Consider the following 19,450-nt stretch of genomic DNA (forward strand, 5'->3'; position numbering starts at 1 on the left):
AATATGTTCTTTTTTACTATCAAACTTCATTTTACATACCTCTGAAACATGATTGCAAATTGTTAATTACATTGATCACACGGCCTTAAGCTGAACGTATCATTATCAAATAATATTATTGTTGGAAGATTGTATGCTGGGAAATGGGAATATAAACAAACAAACAGTCGTCTACACATAGAAGATAACTCAGCGATATATATAAAAGCCAACAACAAAAGAGAATATTAAACACATGCAAAGATAACAATTAAAAAAGGCAACACGTTGATTATACATCAAGTATACGATTACGTACATATATATATATATATATATATATATATACGTATTATAAGAAGTTTCTCAAGGGTGTGAAGGCAACGGAGGCCATTTCCCGAACTTGGGGTGGTGAATGTATTTTGGAGGAAGAGGCGGGAACTTAGGAAGCGGTGGAAGTGGCGGACATGGCTTCTTTGGTATCACCACCACTGGTATCGGCGGAGGGCACGGCTTTTTCGGGATCACAACAGGTGGTATGTAGATTGGTGGATGCTCTATCTTCGGCGGCGGCTTGTATATTGGAACCGGCGGTGGAAGATCTTTCTTCGGCGGACACGGTTTCTTCGGCGGCTTGTAGATTGGTATCGACGGTGGTACCACTATCTTTGGCGGCGGCTTGTGTACTGGAACCGGCGCCGGTGGGTCAACTTTCTTCGGTGGTGGCTTGTAAACCGGTACCGGAGGTGGAAGCTCGACCTTAGGGGGACATGGTTTCTTGGGGATATGCGGTGGCTTGTGTACCGGAACCGTAGGTGGGTGCTCGACCTTTGGCGGTGGCTTGTAAACCGGTACCGTAGGTGGGTGCTCTACCTTTGGTGGCGGCTTGTAGACCGGAACCGTAGGTGGGTGCTCCACCTTAGGCGGACATGGCTTCTTATGGATGGGCGGTGGAAGCTCTACCTTTGGCGGTGGCTTGTAAACTGGTACCGGAGGTGGGTGCTCAATCTTCGGCGGTTTAGGTGGACAGGGCTTCTTAGTAATCGGCGGTGGAAGTTCTACCTTTGGTGGTGGCTCGTAAACGGGGACAGGTGGTGGAACTTCTTTCTTTGGCGGTGGATCGTAGACGGGAACCGGAGGCGGGACTTCTACCTTTGGCGGCGGCTCGTAAACGGGAACCGGGGGTGGAACCTCCTCAGGAGGACTGTATTTAGGTGGACATGGTTTCTTGAGAAAAGGTGGAAGTTCCAAAGGCGGAGGTAAAGGGAAATGATGACCAAAGCCCTTAAAAGGAGGCAACTTAGGCATAGGCCAGAAGAATTTCGAAACGCAAATTTCGGGTGAAAACTTCAGGTTTTGTTTGAGACCCAAAACGTGTTTATCCCCGGATTTGGATATATACACAATCTTGGTTGACTCGAGGCCGTCGTGAGCCGGACAAGGGGTTCCTGTCGCGCTGTGAAGCTGAGCGTAACACTCCTCCTTTAAAGCTCCGTCGTCGGTGACAATGTCATGAGGAATATTTAAACCAAACTTTCCATTATCGTCAATGTTTCCCGAACCTTTTGTAACAAAATGGCCTTTATTCACCTTACAATCGATCGTCACTCGTAGTCCTATAACAAAAAAAATATCACACGCACGTTGATCAAACAATCACAAGAAGAAAAAAGAAATGAACTATACATTACAAAAGTTATTAAGGTGGGTTATTAAGTTGCCTGAAAATGCATGGGGGTTTTTGATCTTGCTCTCGGCGTAACCGACAACTTCGACGACACGAGCGACTGAGAGAGTAGTCGCTGATAAGAGAACCGACACGAGAAGGAGGAGGCACGGAACCGAACCTCGAGGTTCGGCTAAGATCCTCATTGGGATTCACACCCTCTGAGATCTCTGACACACTTTGTCTTTCGTTTGCTGAAAAATTAAAGTATATTAGAAGAAAGAAACTATATGATATATATAGAGTATTAGTGGGAGAAGGTGATATGATCATATTGAGACTTCCACTCGTTTATATAATGGTCTTATTATCAAAGATTTTTTTTGAAGTTGGGATCTTAATAATTACGACTTCCTAATTAACCTTTTTATTTCTTTACCAACAATAATTGGATTCGGCGGTTCTATTATTTTTGTATCATTTATTAAATAAATGTATGGTGTCCATCTTATCGTTGTTACTTTCGTCTATAAGGTACTTTATGATATTTTTCATGCAGGGTGGTTGAAGCCTATTGACTTTTTTATTTTATTTTCCTTAATACGACAACGGCATTCAAATTTACTTTTTGTTTCTCTCATCAACGATATTGCACGAGACACATGCGTAGAACTTTTTTTGCCACAAATATATATATATATATATATATATATATATATATATATATGGTTAATTTTATTGGTAGAGAGTTTGCAGGATGAACATGCATGTATTGTGTAACTTTTTTTCTTTTCCCTCTCACACATAAGCGATATAGGTTTATCTGAAAAAGAAAAAACAAAACGGAAATGAACTAAAAAGTGCGTGTGTATATAACCGAAAATTGAAGCGAGTCACCACATTATGGTTAGAAGAGAAACTTAAATGTTCATGGGAGAAAAGAAAAAAAAAAGATAGCCACACTACTTGTCGGCTTGTAGTTCTTGTCTACTCCATATTAATTCTTTGTACCATGCAGCCATGATCTACCGTTTTAACCAACGAACCGTATATTTTTAAAAAACAAAAAATAAGTATAAAGCAACGAAATTGGTCAGGGATCAGGATTCAGGAGGCTTGATTTATTGGCATTATTGGTTAGCGGAGAGAGAAGTTAGTAATATTTATCATCAATCTACTTCGACTTTGAAGTTGGCAAGGCCCTTCAATTAATGCAGCCAGCTCAAAAACCTACTAGTATTTGTTCTTTCTTGGTGAAATTTCGTTTAGTTCGAAATGAAAGAAGAGACGAAGAACACTTAATTAAGAAACACGAAAAACCTAGCAACTAGATAACAAGCAAGAATGCATATTGATGCATAATTGGCATATATGTGTGGGTGCATGCAAATTAGCTAGTCCGACTAAATTCAAATCGAGAGACGTGATTATATATATGTATGAAAACGATTAATTGTAGTTCGGTTTGCTAGGTTTTACAAGCTTACGATTAAGTGACTTAAGTCAAATGATATGTGAGAGATAACATCATATCATTATGTCCAATATATTAAAGCTCTACCTACTCATCCACGCACATTAATACGATGGCTTTGGACAGTTGTACAATAAGAGGCTGAAGTTGAAAGTCGTTATATTCATATCTTCCGGTGTAATTAATCATCTTCAGAAGAATTACTTGCATGCGATCACCAAATAATAAGGCTCATTTTCTTAAATTCGAAAACATGTAATAAATAGCGTAATTGTGTAGATGGGGAGTGTAGTCGATCGGGGAATATAACCTATAGCGACTATATGCTTCCTTTGAAATTATATATATATGATCGCTAATTTAAGAAAAAAGATGAGATATAGATGTTTATTATTTAATATTTTTTCCAATATATAGAGCTTAATCTGTTATATATATATTTTTTGGTGAAATAGATCTGTTGTAGTATATTGCACTTGGTTTATTATGTCTACTCGTATGATGTGTATAAATATTTTAATTATAATTACTGTGAGAAAAGAATGGTAACGGTGTACTCTTTTATGTGAATATAACAAATTCATATTTGAGTTTAAACCTATCAGCGCAATACAAATTATAAAAGAATAATCAGATTATTTTTAGAAAACACACATTGACTTTTAGTAAAAGAAAACATGTAATCGACGTGAAAAAGATTTACTGCTCAAAATAATCGTATATATGATTAAGAAAGATATACCCTATCTTTATATAAAAATTAAAAAAAAAAAACCCTATCTTAGGTAGCAATAAATATACATGTAGAAAAAAGTAGCAAGTAGTTTTAAAAAAAAAAATCTAATGTTGGGGCGGGCAACCAAGAAATAGTCCCACATGGAGTGAGTTTTGCGGTATTATTATTTTGTTAGGTGACATGCGATAAATATGTGAACTGTATATGGTTCCACATTGATTAAATCAAAAATTGTTTTATGTTGAATTCTTTTTTTTTTTTTCATAAAAAAAGAGACGACGTTCTTAAAATATCCCGACTAATCCAGATCTTGGATGTTGACATATTCTCTGAGCATACAACTGCATTGTTTACATAACATAAACTGGCAGAGATATATTGAATGTAAAGGACCCATGGACGAAGAGATCATTTTTACTATTTTAGAAGTAAACACAAAGGTTGATGTCCAAATTTTACGGATGGTTTGAAATGTGGACAGTACTTAGCTCCAACAAAAGTAAAACAATGTGGAGACATCTCATCGGTTAGTTTCTCAATTGGTCTCTGACAATGTCACCACAAAATTTGAGTTTTTGATCAATGATAAAAGCGCATATAGGAAGAAATATTTTGTTGGGAATTTCAGAATGCTAGATTTTGAGTTCTCTAACAACGACAACAAGAACTATTTTAACAGAGTAATTCAATTATTCAGAAAGAAATCCAAATGTATCCATAGTATTTGAGCATTATTTTCTGTTTAAAGCCAATCAAAATGTGTTCATCGACATTTTAAACAATTGTAAAGACTAAAGAGTTGGGTTCTAGATTATACAAATGGTAAAAAGTAAAAGAGAATCACAAGAGCAACGGGTCATGTTAGATATAATTGAACAAGATGGTATTTGAAGCCATAATGAACAAAAATCAGCAATGCATGTATGTGAAATTGTATATAGTTGAAGTAATTTTACCAAGGCACATTTCTAAAAAAAGATGATTATCGTATAAAAAGATTAACTTCATACTGACAATTAGAAAGAGTAAGCAAGTTTATGTGAGGCATGCAGGTATTAAAAAGTAATAATAAAGAAAATAATAACAAAAAAAATCGACCAAGCAATGGAGCGACTCTCCAAAGGCAAAAAACCTCACATCAAAACCTATACAGAGGGAATTATAGTGTAATAATTATCTACAATTTGCACACTAATTTAAATCATACGTCTAATAAAAGTCTTAAGCAAAAGTGTCCTCACGATCGGGGTCATGACCGCCATCCTCCTCCATGTTGCTAAACTCTAGGAAATGAGTGGGTCGATGATCTTGGTGATAGAACTCCATCGGGGTTCCGAGTTTCAAGCTGTATTGCATGCTCAGCGTGTGCTTCACTCCCATGAAGTTGTAGTTCCAGGGTCCGTTCTCAGGAACCTATCATTCAACAATGTGTCTCATTTCAATACTACATAAAATAAAAATATCAAAACAAGGACAAACACACAACAATCAAGGTGTTCTCACCATATAGAAACCGAAGAAGCGGTCACTCAAGAGCATCTGAACCTTCTCGTAGTGGGTAGGTAGGTAACCCTGAGGATTGCTGCCTGTGTCTTTGTTCAACCGTCCCCATTCATATCCGGCTTGCGTCAGCTTGTATGATGTCAAAGAGCAGGAACCAGGAGTGAAACTGCATGTCAGTATGATGCATTTTTCTCCGTCCCATTTCTTATTATTCTCCAGAACACGGGAGTGAGAGGTCACATCCTATAGCAAACCATGACAAAAAAATTAGTTGTTGAGTGTAAAGTCTGTAATTCGGAAAGAATGTGTATGTATCTATGCATACCTCTGGTGACAACTGAGGAAGCTCGTTAGGCTGTGTGTGCATCCATCCCAAGGGCTCTAGATCATCCAAGAAATCATGCTCTGGAAGAGATGACGGTAGGAGAACTTGCTGGTGAGTTCCCCTTTGCGGCACCATCACAACACAACGGATTTCCTTCACTTGGGGATTATCTGGGGGACTCATCCCATATAAGTATCCACAAATTTGAGTTCGAAGATCTGCTATGCATATGAACTTCTTCAATATGTTCTTTGGCATAATGTACGTGTATCCGGTTTCCTGGGAAAAACAAACAAATACGTTTTAGGGACACTCTACTTACTTAATTTGAATAAGTGAGTCTGAGCGAATTTGACTTCGTACCTTTATCTCGTCTGAGTTCACGTATATGTGGTTGACCCGGAGGTGGAGGTTAGTAGCTGAAATTGCGCGCACACGCCAGTCTGTTTTGGAACAGAATAGAGACTGCTCGTACGGAGTAATGGTGGAGCTAATCAGATCATCACCATGAATATTTGTGAATCTTGTCGTGACTGCAGTATGCTGGCTTGCTTCCTTTGCCTGCAGTAGAAAACATATTTTTTAGGGTAACCAATATAAAACTAATCTATAAATATCCTGTTCCTAGAACCTTTGAGATGAGTGGCAGTTACAAGTACCTGTTTCTCAATCTCAGCTATCTGTTGCCTCTGCTGAGAGGGTGGAGTAATCTCCGCACCAAGTATTATATCTCTGATCTCTGACTGCGTCAGAGCTGACGTATTCACGCTGTTCTTTGTCGCGTAGTCAGAAAGAATGAGATCTCTAAGAGCTACCTCCACCTGAATATATAACAGTGAATCATCAGATCAGATGATAGTCAGGAAGGGGGATAACTACACTGAATAAAGAAAAGAGCTATATAATTTAATTCAAAAGTAGAAGCTGCAGATGCAAAGATCAGGCAGTCTAATCAGTGAATACAATGAAACACTACTTGAAAGGTGGCACAAAGGGTACCTTCATCCATTGGTCGTCAGTGAGAGAGGGCCAGATGTGATGTGACTTAGTGACTACAGATTTGTCGGGCTTCAATAACATCTTTGCCTTCTCATTATTTACATGAAGAGCACGAAGGATCAAAATGAGTCTTTGAAAGGCGGTGTACGAAGAAATAGTCTTCAACCAATCATCATAGATATTGAAGAGGACCATCTGCGGCTCTGTGGCCTTCAAAATCAGATCACCAAATTTTTCTATTTTAAGACAAGCCTGGAATGGAAGCTGGAGTTCACTTCCCTTTATAACAATATTTGGAAAATCCAGCAGATGAACCTCAAGGGGATCCAACATTGCTTTACGAGTCACCATAACTTGTTTCGGCTGTTCTTCAACAGGGAGAGACCGGACAAGTGCAGCAACCTCTTCTGCAGTTTTCCATTTCGCTAGCTGACCAAGGCGCTTCTGACCAGCCCAAACGCTTGTATGGATGATCTAGTGGGACAAAGATTCCAATGGGTGTTATTATAGTTATAAGATGAAACAGTGGTTACATACTACAATGCATATGCACGTTAGTAAGTTAGTAATGGAATGCATGGGAGAGGGAAAACTACCTTTAGGAATAGTTGCCCTGTTCTTGGGTTGAATATAAAAATCACACCATTGATTGGCTTTGTTGTCAGATTTCCTTCAAATGTCTTGTGGATTGTGACACGATACACATTGGTATCATCAACAAACCATATGATCTGATTGCTGAATATTTCACCATAGTTTTGTGATGACAAATATGGCTCCGTAGGCTCAGATGAGTACAATTGCAAACCTTTCCTTACCCTCTCTCTCAACACATATAGAGCGGGATTTGACTGTAGAATTTAAAAGCACAAACAATAAGAGTCACATATGTAAAAGCCTAATAAAAAAACACACCACGAAAGAGTTCTGGTACCTTCATGATCTTGTTCATTGCTTGAGCAAGCAGCGGTTTTGAACCAGGGAACCAATTACCAAAGGCAGAATGCAAGTTGTAGGCCAAATCAAGCCCAACCATAACACCTGCAAGGGTTTTATCAAAATATAAAACTTACTGCAGAAAAAATATAAAAAATAAGAGTTTGGGAAAAACAATAACGTACCCGTCGGAGATGGATAGATAGACATGTTGTCAGTTGTGTAATCCATGAATTTGGCCCTAGTATAGCGTTCAATATCATGGGAGTCATAATCTCCCCATCGAAGTTGTACATCTATCCAATACTTGTTACTTGCTTTCTGATCAAACATATCCTTTGATTCAGCCACTAGACTAGGCTTAGACATTGGCCATTTATGGGCAGCAAATAGAAGAACATCAGCACAAGAGGTATTCATTTTGTAACTCTTCCGTGGATGGATCGTCTCTTTCTGCACAGTTTCTATCTCCAAAGCATCCAACTCTTGATCCAGTACTTGGCAAAGGTCCATAACAACACTCGTGGATCTTTTGCCACAAATGGGCACGGAATATCTGGATCAAAGATATCTTAAGAGTAGGAATCTTTCCGTGCATAAATATTCCTGTCAGATCCAACTGGACTTGGAAACCCACATACACATTCGCTCGATTAATTGTTGGCGACCACCAGAGCGTAAATCTTCTATTGGGAATCTGGTTCAGCCCAGACCTCTGGGCATTTGTAAGCTTCTTATATTTCATCGACTCCTCAAATCCAGATGCCTTCTCCCAAAAAAGACCTTCCCATGTCGGAAAGCTGGGTTAATGGAAAGAAAAAGAATTTAGAAAAATTGATACGGAGGTAAGAAAAAAAGCTGTGAGCAAGAAAACATCAAATGTTTATGTGAAAAAAAGTCATTATTAAGCACAAACGAAAAGGCAACTCACTATGTTCCCTTGAATAAGGTGTGCTCAAGAATACCCTCAACCCCTCCAAGAGCTTGGATGACATCAGTTCGATAATTGTTTAAGTTCCACAGTTTACCATCATGCCTCTGGTGTGTCCACCAGAAAGGATTTTGTTTCAGGGCTTGGTACTGTTTGAAGTCGGTCCGGACCCTCCAACCTTTATCATACGCTAAAGTGTGCCTATCCTTCTGAAACAGCGTATTTATGCGAGGAATTCCCCTATCCCAAGAGTCTTGTCAAATATTTTTTAACATGAGTTTAAAACTCCAAATCCAACATCAAGCTTCCCAATCAAACTTTTATGGAACTTCGTACACACACCTCCATAAGAGAACAAGGCAACACTTCCAGACCAGTGAAAACTATACACATAAAATGCTACTTCCAAAACTAGCGAAAGAGGGTAAAGCTAGCAAATTGATTTTTTCTCAGAACTATACACTACGTAAAGAGGCAACAAAATCAGAAGTGAAATACTTACCTCCAGATCCTCCAGCGTCAACCGTCTATTTTGGGCCTGTGCTTCCTGCCTCTTCAAAGCATACTCTGCCCACACCCGCTGTGAATCAATAAATTCGCTTTCCCAAGACTGTATGTAACGGTAAAGATTAGGAATCAGTTGATCCTCCTCGTGGCTCATTCCACTCCTGAAATGACTTACACCAACATCCGTCTGCTTGCTGTATCGAAGGTCACTTTGTGGGATCAAAATATGACCCATAGACAGCATTCCAAGCCCACCAATTTCCTTTGGAGTGTAGAAGATAACAGGAGGAAATCTACCAACGAAAGAAGAACAATCAAGTTTACACAAAAATTATATACGTTAAACATAATATCGTAAGAACGCATTTTTTTACCGAGTAGGCATCTTGGAGTTCAGCCCAATCTTAACCCTTGTTTGGATTTTATTTTCACATTTAACAAGCAGATCCAAGAGCTCTTGCGTATGCACAGTGGCTTCACGGAAGTAAGTCATGAGGCCTGTTCAAAACAAATAAATGTCCTCAGCTTCATGCTAGCCAAACATTATTAAACATCATCGGTACTACCAGAAGAAAAGCGCTTAGGATATACCTATCAGAGCCGTATTCCATTTATTGACGATTTTGGTAAATGTGGTTGACCCTGATGACATAAGGATCTGCCTAACACGATTCTCAAACACCTTCATGTGTTCATCATCAACCCGCAGAAAAGCAACTGCAGTCCTCTCTTTGGTTTGTTCATTTTGCAGATTCCAGACACCATCCCTCGTGTTGCTGAAAGCTTCTTGGCCCATCCTGATTTTTGGAAGTATGCGGACTTCAAAACCACACCTGCAGGCAAGAATACAAACCCCCAGTCACTATAAGCAGCACTATCAAACTATGACAAAAACAAAGGCCTAGCTAATTTGTAACAGCTGGACTTGAAAACTTAGACAAAACGCATACATGCTGAAAAGCAGGTTTGGATTATCCTTGCTGTAAACGGAGACAAAGCCATTCTCCCACTCCAAGGTTGTGATGCTCCGAGGAAGACGATTCTTCATATCCCAGAAGACACTTCTACCAAGATTGACTGCAAGATGAAAAAATAATGAGACAACATTCGGTGCATAAATGATGGTCGATCGAAAAATAAAAACGGAACATACCATCATGTTTCATCAACCTCATCCTTGCATCTCTTGGCCAGCACTTTTTATTGTTATATCCCACCATGTTTTCATTGTTGGGATCAGGATTCTCGGTTAGATGACGTTGAATAAGATCCCGAGCCTCTTCATGGGTAAATTTAAACATTATATGCACTTTGTCTATATAACGAGAATACAGTCTTATGGGATGACGTGTCTCAACTTTTGTATCCCAATAGGTCATAAACTCATTAGGCCTCTGCGATGGCCCCGCAATTTCACTCGCTCGAGTCAAACCAAGAAGCAAAAGATCTAGCACTAGTCCATAAAATTGAACAACAAACGATGCAAACTGCAGTCCCCTAATGAGTCCATACGTATTAGTATAGCTCATATCCTTGTAAGACAGCACCACGTTATTCTTGCCAGTCACATAGTTTGCAAGCTTGGGGTCAAGAACCAAACGAAGAAGGCTGAAAGAAATAACAGAAAAGAACGTGTTACTCCGGAAATTCTAGGTTTTATGTATATAAACACTATGCATTTTATAAAGATATACCTGTTCAACACTGTAAAATCAATCTTCTCAAAGAGTTTTTCAAACTTCGTCTGGAGCATCACCACACACTGACCATCACCTGTGTCCCATATGCCTTGCAAATTATTGATACCTTGACACCATTTGTAAACCAGAAGCGGTGGAGGCTCTGAGTCTGCAGGCTTAATCCAGTTGGGAAACAAGTGGCGCTTGTCACCCTCGTACCACAAATATTGATCAAGATAGGCATCAGTAATTTTCTCCAGGGGATCAATTTGATAGACTGGAATCAAATGGCTATATAGATCCATAAACTCTATGCCAACCTGCAGAAAGAAAAAAGTAATCACCATCAGAATAATGTAGTGACTTAAGACGCATGTTTATAAAACTGCTCCAGAATAAGTGAATAATCAACTTACTTCTTTGAAACTATGCTGAGTGACAAGATGACGCTTTATTCGCATTAGAGCTTCATGAGGATTGTCGTAAGCCTGTTCAATTAAACCAAGCTCTTCTCTCTGCTGCTGATTCAACTTCACAGCTGCACTATATGATTCTTTCAGTCTCTCAAGGGCCAAGATAAGCAACTTTGTGTCATGTTTATATGATAACGGGGGGAAAGGGATTGGTGAAAATTTTCTAGACTCCAGCCAATTAACAGTGGTGCTATATATTGCAATTCCTTCATCCGCAGTGACATATGGACCATCTTTTTGAAAATTATGCTGTCGTTCCTGCAAAAATGTTACAACAAGAAAATATTACAAACTAGAAAATCTAGAATAAAAGAACAATCAAACAGTTTGTTAAAAAAAGAACAATTCGACCAGATTAATAAACGGAGCCTCTTCATAAGCATCTGAATCAAGCAACAATGATGAAGATGATATGAGTTGTGACAAGTTACAAACCTGTTCAGCCTTTAGCCAAAGTCGGGTTAACCGTCCAAGATTCTTTCTACAAACTGTCTTATCAACAGTAGCCCCTCTTCTGATACGCTCACGGTTGTAGTGAGCAACATTTGTCCACCAATCAGCCTTTGACTTGACATATCGGAGGATCATATTCTCAATTGCCACAGGTAGACCAGGGACCTTCCATGGTATATTAGCTTTCCAGCACCGCCATGCCTCACTAAGGTGCTGCAATATCGTCCGCGCTTTATTTTGCTTGATACCCTCTGCACATTAGCGGACAGTAAAAAATCAAGAAAGAAGAGATAAAATTAAAGGAAAGCAATCCCATCCTTGAGCAACACAAAAACAAATCCGTTATAAACGCAAGAGCTAACCTGGCATTGCATCAAGGACATCATGCATGACAGCAGCTCGAAGCTCCAAATCAAAATGGCTTTCAACTCTCTGTTTTGTGACAGTTTTGGCCACTCCCTTTGAGTGACGCCCCTCAAATTGACGTGCAAGCAGGTTGCCTAACCATCGTTCTAGAAGAGGAACTATTCCGCGAAGGAAGAACAACCATACCCTCCACATTGGAGCCCAAAATCCACACCCTGGTCCTTTACCCACAGGACCGGTATTGAAACGGTAATAGATCAAGTGTTTCAAATCCTTGCACATCCTGATTTGTCTCATAAGTCTATACTTATAACGGTACATACCCGTTAATTGGCCAACATGGGAGAAAATATATTGCAGGCCATCAGCCAGTTGAAAGGCATCAACATTACCAAGTCGGAACTGGACATTTGCATCAACTACAAGTTTTGTCAACCGGAGGATCTCACGGCAGAGATGAAAAGCGTTCCCAAAACGTGACTTCTTCCGCTCCTTGGTTGTCAGAGTTTTCACAGGCTTGAGGTTGAAGTTATAATCAAGGTGGAGGTAGTTCAAACTCTTCCTGTGAATCAACAGGTTCAGCATATTATGACCCTGCCGGCAGACTTGCAGACCAACTTCAACCCAATCCAGTTCGGTGCTCTGGAAAAACTTTGTAGCTGCAAGAGATTGGAACAAGTGCTTCTTCCTCTGAGCCTTGGGTGGTCTATGGTGCAGCTCATTCAACACATAACATTTCAAAAGCTTCTGGTAACTAACACGAACTTTGACTGGATATGCTGGAGGACTGCAATAAATGAGATCACTAGACGTTAGAACACTGACTAGAAAATTTCAAAGGGGAAAGAGAACTTAAGTAGCATCAGAAAAATAAGCTTACCAGTGCTCCTTAAACCACTCTGCAACAAGGGGTATATCTTCTGCCCGCCGAGTCCTCCCAGACCTCATATTGAAAGGCCGAGGGGCAAACAACAATGAAATGCCAGCAGCTGTAGTGTCAGTGTAGAGTGAGGAGTTTTTCAGCAACGGTTGCACTCCTTCTGGTAACACAAAGTCATCCTCATCATCATCAGAACCATTACTTTTGCGCTGTTTCTTATTAGTGTTATTTGAGTTACTTATTGGGTGAATTAGTGGATCATAATAGAACGCAGGAAGATCAGGATCCTCAGTCTTTATGTACATAACCATAGGAACGTGATAGACACAGAGCTTTACTTTCCTGGGCCTATTATTGTACAGATGGGGGAAAGCTACTCTGTACTCAGTTCGCAGAGGGGATCGAATGATAAGCTTGTCGATGTCATTAAATTCATTCCAGTCCTCATCCCCTTTCTCCATATCACGATGCAAAGGCTCAAACTTAGGACCGCCTGGAAAAAAGTACTGGAATGCATAAGAAAAAGAGAACAGAAGGACAGCAACTAAAAAAGAATATATCAGATATAGAGCAGAGAAGGACGATCGTGTAACCTGGTATGCACATGTTCAGTGCCTTTGCTGTGAAGAAGGATGGCATGTCAAACAAGTAGAAGTAGTTGCGATCAACCAAATCAGACAACAACTGGCCTGCAAGTCTGTGAAGGGTTGACATAATTGGAAGTGAGAGATTCCACGTCCGGTAACTTGGACCATTGATCAGCTTAGTTTTTACAAGTGGCTTGTGGTCGTAAAACCAAGAGTATACAGCAGAATCTTCTTCCTCGTCAAGCTCCAACTGAATAGGCTCCAGGGGATCAACGTCCAACAGGTTATCAGCATAGTCTAGAGGGGGCTCCTCATCATCAAATGGTGGAAAACGCATTCTCTTGAAATGACGACGATCCCTCTTCTCCCTTCTCATCATTATCCACATAGAACCCCACTGAAAACCAGAGACAAGGAAAGAACCATCACTCCCAGAGATTCAAAAATGCACATACACAAAAGTAAAGAGAGAGAGAGAGAGAGGTTATCATCCACCCACCTGAGCCATGTAAATAGGCTCCACAACCCATGGTACCTCGTTCACAAAAGTAATAGCTCCAGTGATATGATACAAGACCTTCACGTCTCGGACCTGGAAAAATTCTGAGTATAAAAATTTTGAGCAGAGCACAAAAAAAAAAACTAATTAAGCGAGATATATAGATATCCTTTTAAACAAAATGAGTTACCTGCTGCCAGGGCATAGGCATATTCTCCAGGAGCTTAAAAACAGCGTGAGGGACGAACTTAAGTGCTCCAAGGTACACACGTTTATCAAGACGGTGTTTCTTCGATGACATATCACCATGATCCCTGAATCAATTAGAATGTTTAAGAAATTTCAATCCCAAAGTAAACCCCTAACCTAAAATTGTGAAATCGAAAGTGAAAAAAATAGAAACTCGCCTGATGATCTTCCTAACGTGCTCAGGTGGCATATCTTCCTTCTGAGTTTCCACGAACTCAAACTTTCTCTTCTCGCCGTACCGTTTGGAATTTAGCTGCATCCATACTCTGGCCTTCTTCTCAAGCTTCGCCTCCGCCTCCTCGGGATTCGGTTCCGTCGGAAGATTCCGATTAGGATACTCACCGGGCTGTGCAGTGTAAGAAGGAAACTCGGCGGGTGTCAGCATCCTTGAACCGTCGGTACCAGGAGGAGCTAAAGTCGCACCATCGTTGTTCCACATAGCTTCAGATTCCAAATCCAAACGCAGAGCGAAATCTAAGAGGAGGAAACCCTAAAAAGTCCCGTGCGAACCTTGATGAGCACGAAAAAACCCTAAATCACCGTCGTCGGGGTGAGGTGAAGTCGGTAAGAAGACGATTATTAACAGACCTCGATGTATATAAATAGGGTGAAAAAACTTAATAATGTCGGTGTTATTCGAACCGTCTTCTGACTCTTCTAGAGTCGAGCAAAGTAAGTGGGCCTTTTTTGATATCTGAAATTGGGCCGGATATATGTGCACATAGCCTTAACCGTTGTGTGGAACGGGTTGGGTAATTCAGTAAACTTAGGGCAAGTCAACGAAAACCAGACTTTTTTTAATGTCGATCATTAAAAAAAAATTTACCTTTTTTCACTTTGCCGAGAAAATCAAAGACAGAAGAAGAAGAAGAAGAAGAAGAAAAGCGAAAAAAAAAAAAGGCAAAAACATGAAGACGACGACGACGAAGACTCCGATCCACGCGGTGTGGTCATGGGTCAGGAGACAACCTCCGAAGGTGAAGGCTTTTCTCGCCGTGGTCACTGGCATGGCGACTTTGGTTCTTCTCAGATTCATTGTTCACGATCACGACAATCTCTTTGTTGCCGCTGAGGCTGTTCATTCCATCGGGATCTGTGTTCTCATCTACAAACTCATGAAGGAGAAGACCTGTGCTGGTACAATTCTATCTAATATTTCCTTGTCTTCACCGTTCAATTAAATTAATTCTAGGGTTTTTCCAACTCCCCCTCAGCTTCTGATCGTATGTAGCAAAATTACTTGTCAACGTCACAGCTCTCTCTCTTGTTTATTCCTCAAAAAAATTTCAGGCTTTGATCAGGATTACATTGGTTTACCACTATTAGCAATTTATTATTTTGGAACCACCACCTGACTTTGTGAATGTTCTGTTTTTTTGCAGGATTGTCACTGAAATCTCAGGAGCTTACGGCTATATTTCTAGCTGTTAGGCTATATTGCAGCTTTGTTATGGAATATGATATACATACCATTCTCGACTTGGCTACTTTGGGAACTACTCTCTGGGTTATATTTATGATTCGTTTTAAGCTTAGAGCTAGTTACATGGAGGACAAAGACAACTTTGCTCTCTATTATGTGGTAAGTCTTATCTGGTTGACTTGTTATCACTATAAGCTTGGCAGTAACAATGATTTGATTTTTGGTTTTTGATTTTTTTCAGCTTGTGCCCTGTGTTGTGTTAGCTGTGTTGATCCATCCATCCACCTCCCATAACATATTAAACAGGATTTCATGGGCGTTATGTGTATACCTTGAAGCTGTTTCAGTACTGCCTCAGCTTCGAGTGATGCAGAACACAAAGGTCACAACTTTATTTCACTATGGCAAATATGAGAACTGAACGGAAAACACATTTGTTTTACTCTCTCCACATCTATTTGGTTGTTTCAGATTGTTGAACCCTTCACGGCTCATTATGTTTTCGCACTTGGAGTAGCAAGGTTCCTTAGCTGTGCCCACTGGGTTTTACAGGTTAGTCTTGACCCAATAGCAGTTTTGATACTCGCTTGGATCAATACATTGAAAGATAATAACTAATGCTGAAAGTGATCTTGTACAATGTCTAATGTGTTGAAAACAGGTTTTGGACACGCGGGGACGGTTGCTTGTAGCATTGGGTTATGGATTGTGGCCATCAATGGTTCTTATCTCAGAAATTGTTCAAACATTCATCTTGGCAGATTTCTGTTACTACTACGTCAAAAGGTACACGTTTACACACCTTTAACTTCAACGTTTTAGCTCTTTATATAACTCAAAAGTTTTAATCTTTTTCTTCTGCAGCGTTTTCGGAGGGCAGCTTGTTCTGCGGCTTCCATCTGGAGTAGTATAAAGACAAAAGGATAGATATACACTCCAACGATGTCCGATGAGCTTGCCAGACCATTATAATCAGAAAAGACAGCAGCTCAATTTTTTTTTCTTTAACTTTGATTTCACCGTTTATGTGGTGGTCTGAGGTTGCACAAGTGGACTCGGTAACGAATTAATTTTACTGTGTTGTATATTTTTGACTATGAAGGGATTTTATGTCTGTCCGGTCGATAAGTTTATCTTTTGTCAAACTGACATTTTTTAAACCCGGGACTCCGGAAAACAAAGTGTATTTTGATAACAATTAAGAGCGAGGACGTCTTAAAATTTGAAGTGTATTATCGAGTAATAAAATCACCGGTGAATCAGTGAAAATGCAACAAAATGCATTGCAAGAAAAATCACGGTGGATAAAAGAAGAAAACAAAAGTTAAAGGTCTGAAAGGTTTTTCCCATTGATGAAGTTGATCACTTTAGTGGCCTTTTCCTCTAGTGCAGAGGTCACAACTGTCAAGTTCAGCAAGAATTCTTCTGCGGTAGGTTTATCTCCGTCGACTAGATCGGTAACGGCTTTGAGGAACATGACTGGTACTTTCAGAAGATCAGCCACGTATGCCACAGCAGCACCCTGAAGAATCAAGAGCCAAGTGAGTTTCAATATGATTTTCTTTGCTAGAATTCAGTCATTCAGGGTTGTTAACATGACAACTTACCTCCATGTCTTTTAACGTAGCATCATTGGCAATGATCAATGATTCATCTTGCGTGGACATATCCAAGGAGTCACCAGTAGATAACCTACCAATCTGAAACACCCCAATTCCTGTTAAAACTGAAATAGTTAAACGAGCCAAGTTGCATTGCGAGTCTAGTAAATACCTTCAAATTGAGTTCCTTGAGGAGATTGGGTGTCGAGAATGCCTGACGAAGTCCAACTCCATACAGATCAAACATCTAAAGAAACATACAGAAACATTGCTCAGGAACTGGCAAGATGAAACAGGGGGAAAAAGGAAGCACTAAAGATGAAAGGAAGAAGAACCAACCGGGATTGGTATTCTTCTATCATGGAAGACGACATCAGATACAAGGAAAACATCGCCTATGTTGGCTCCTTTGACCTGCATTTATATGCTCAGCCGATCAGCACTTTAGTTACAAAACCAATTTCCACTATATGAGAACATAGGCGATAGAGAGATTTCCACTATTTCTACTATATGAGAACATAGGCGATAGAGAGATTTCCATGATGCAACTCAAATTTCAAAAGACTTGACAGATTGAAATCATCAAGTTCAGTAAACGAGTAACTAAAAACAAGATCCAGATACAATACACTATCGCATTCTCACACAAGTACAGAAAGAAGGAATGCTGGAAGTGAGGAGAGAGTAACATGAGAAGTAAAAAAGAAGTAACCTTGAAGGCACCGCAGGTACCAGCATTGATAATAATGTCAGGTTGTAAAGCTTGGATAGAAGCAAAAGTAATGAGAGAAGCTGGAACAGTTCCAACACTATCAATCCCTGGAGAGAAAAAAATCAAGTGCATTCATATTCCTAAGTCAAGCTCATTTCATCAAAAGCATATCATGAACAAATCTCATTCATACTAAGGAAGGAGAAAGCTCATTCATCATACTAAGAAAAAACAAAGCTAAATCTGAGAGAGTATGAGAAAGCAAAAGTGACCTAAAGCTGCATCTCTTCCGGGGCAAACTACATTGATACGAAGATCATTATGAACGCCGTGATACAGAATCCAGGGCAGTCCTTTACCAAGCCTGCAAAAGCATCAAACCAAAAGCAAAGTTTAATCGAGAGATCAGATTTCAAACAAGCAGAAAGAGTAATCGTAGGAGAGAGAGCTCTTAACGGAGAATCAGTAGTTTCAGAGAGTCCGAACTTGTTGACCAAAGGTAGAGCCTCCGCTTGCATAGCTGCAGCTCCATCGGAAAACAATAGGTAAGAAGAAGAAGAAGAAATTGATTTGGGAATCTCCGTAAGCGAGAGATGTAGAGAGAGAGTAGAGTACCGATGACGAAGACGACCGTGGAGATCGGTCGAGTACTATCCGATTGAGCAGCGTTAGGTTTGTCGTTGTCACTTGATCCGTCACCATGAGGAGCCATACCTTACCCTCTATTTCGATTCTCTTCCGATTTTGATTTCACAGGAAAAATCCGAGAATCGGGAAGAAACGCCACGAAACTCCGGCGAATCAGATACTTCTTCTTTTCTTTATCTTTTTGGGACCTTTTTGCCCTTTTGTTTCCTTGGCGTTACCACATTAACATTTAAAAATAACATCAATTTTGTTATTTAGTGCTAATGACATTAATTTAAATTAATCAAAAATTTTAAGTAGGTAAAGACTAGAGAGGATCTTACGACTAAATAATTACGCTAATCAAAAATTCTTCAGGACAAATTGCAGTGCATGGGAAGATTTTATGATCGGGTTTGGCAAATTGCAGTGCCAGAGAGAGTGAGAGTTTTTCTTTCGCTAGTTGGACGGCAGGTGATCATGACAAATGCAGAACGATCCCGTCGACATCTAACGGACTCCGCAGTCTGCTCGGTGTGTAAGGGGGGGATTGAAACGATAATCCACGTTCTGCGTGACTGCCCGGCTATGGCAGGATTGTGGCAGCGGGTAGTTCCGGTGAATAAGCGTCGCTTGTTCTTCACTCAGACTTTGTTTGAGTGGTTGTTTGATAATCTTGGAGGAGGAGGTGGGGTTGATGAATCTTCCTGGCATGTTTTATTTGCTATGGCCGTCTGGTGGGCGTGGAAGTGGTGTTGTGGTAATGTGTTTGGAGAAAATAAAGTATGGCGGGACAGAGTTAAGTTTATCAAAGAGACGGCTAAGGAGGTTGTTGCAGCTAG

At 40.0% G+C, this 19,450-nt stretch overlaps 4 protein-coding genes across 6 annotated transcripts; 1 reads left to right on the plus strand and 3 right to left on the minus strand.

Moving 5' to 3' along the window:
* Positions 1–172: 172 nt before the first annotated feature.
* Positions 173–2,011, minus strand: LOC104729181 (proline-rich protein 4). Its single transcript, XM_010448092.3, has 2 exons — positions 1,701–2,011; positions 173–1,595 (listed from the first exon to the last, which is right to left on the minus strand). Exons 1-2 carry the CDS (start codon positions 1,849–1,851, stop codon positions 346–348), a joined length of 1,401 nt encoding a protein of 466 aa, XP_010446394.1. The 5' UTR covers positions 1,852–2,011; the 3' UTR covers positions 173–345.
* Positions 2,012–4,820: 2,809 nt separating this feature from the next.
* Positions 4,821–14,867, minus strand: LOC104733071 (pre-mRNA-processing-splicing factor 8B-like). Of its 3 annotated transcripts, XM_087478758.1 has the most exons (24): positions 14,401–14,867; positions 14,184–14,307; positions 13,994–14,086; positions 13,501–13,891; positions 12,908–13,400; positions 12,024–12,814; positions 11,644–11,912; positions 11,152–11,466; positions 10,751–11,055; positions 10,210–10,664; positions 10,007–10,133; positions 9,648–9,889; positions 9,431–9,554; positions 9,052–9,349; positions 8,550–8,802; positions 7,804–8,418; positions 7,617–7,723; positions 7,279–7,533; positions 6,683–7,156; positions 6,343–6,504; positions 6,047–6,244; positions 5,684–5,962; positions 5,359–5,601; positions 4,821–5,268 (listed from the first exon to the last, which is right to left on the minus strand). In XM_087478758.1, the coding sequence occupies exons 1-15, from the start codon at positions 14,679–14,681 to the stop codon at positions 8,773–8,775; spliced, it is 4,338 nt and encodes a 1,445-aa protein (XP_087334884.1). In that variant the 5' UTR covers positions 14,682–14,867; the 3' UTR covers positions 4,821–5,268; positions 5,359–5,601; positions 5,684–5,962; positions 6,047–6,244; positions 6,343–6,504; positions 6,683–7,156; positions 7,279–7,533; positions 7,617–7,723; positions 7,804–8,418; positions 8,550–8,772. The 3 variants fall into 3 exon arrangements, with proteins under 3 accessions (XP_087334884.1, XP_087334883.1, XP_087334885.1); XM_087478757.1 differs by lacking the exons at positions 4,821–5,268; positions 5,359–5,601; positions 5,684–5,962; ... (5 more) ...; positions 7,804–8,418; positions 8,550–8,802 and having other exon boundaries at positions 8,872–9,349; XM_087478759.1 differs by lacking the exons at positions 4,821–5,268; positions 5,359–5,601; positions 5,684–5,962; ... (6 more) ...; positions 8,550–8,802; positions 14,401–14,867 and having other exon boundaries at positions 8,873–9,349; positions 13,994–14,097; positions 14,184–14,225.
* A 113-nt stretch (positions 14,868–14,980) lies between these two features.
* Positions 14,981–16,793, plus strand: LOC104729183 (uncharacterized). Its single transcript, XM_010448093.3, has 6 exons — positions 14,981–15,379; positions 15,625–15,824; positions 15,907–16,047; positions 16,137–16,217; positions 16,327–16,451; positions 16,530–16,793. The coding sequence occupies exons 1-6, from the start codon at positions 15,043–15,045 to the stop codon at positions 16,576–16,578; spliced, it is 933 nt and encodes a 310-aa protein (XP_010446395.2). The 5' UTR covers positions 14,981–15,042; the 3' UTR covers positions 16,579–16,793.
* A 7-nt stretch (positions 16,794–16,800) lies between these two features.
* Positions 16,801–18,872, minus strand: LOC104729184 (5'-methylthioadenosine nucleosidase). The gene is made up of 8 exons (XM_010448094.3): positions 18,597–18,872; positions 18,438–18,501; positions 18,254–18,345; positions 17,982–18,088; positions 17,606–17,680; positions 17,439–17,513; positions 17,273–17,365; positions 16,801–17,187 (listed from the first exon to the last, which is right to left on the minus strand). The coding sequence occupies exons 1-8, from the start codon at positions 18,691–18,693 to the stop codon at positions 16,990–16,992; spliced, it is 801 nt and encodes a 266-aa protein (XP_010446396.1). The 5' UTR covers positions 18,694–18,872; the 3' UTR covers positions 16,801–16,989.
* Positions 18,873–19,450: the final 578 nt, after the last annotated feature.

The sequence above is a fragment of the Camelina sativa genome, chromosome 12, assembly GCF_030686135.1.
Source record: "Camelina sativa cultivar CO46 ecotype springtype chromosome 12, ASM3068613v1".
NCBI lineage: Eukaryota > Viridiplantae > Streptophyta > Magnoliopsida > Brassicales > Brassicaceae > Camelina > Camelina sativa.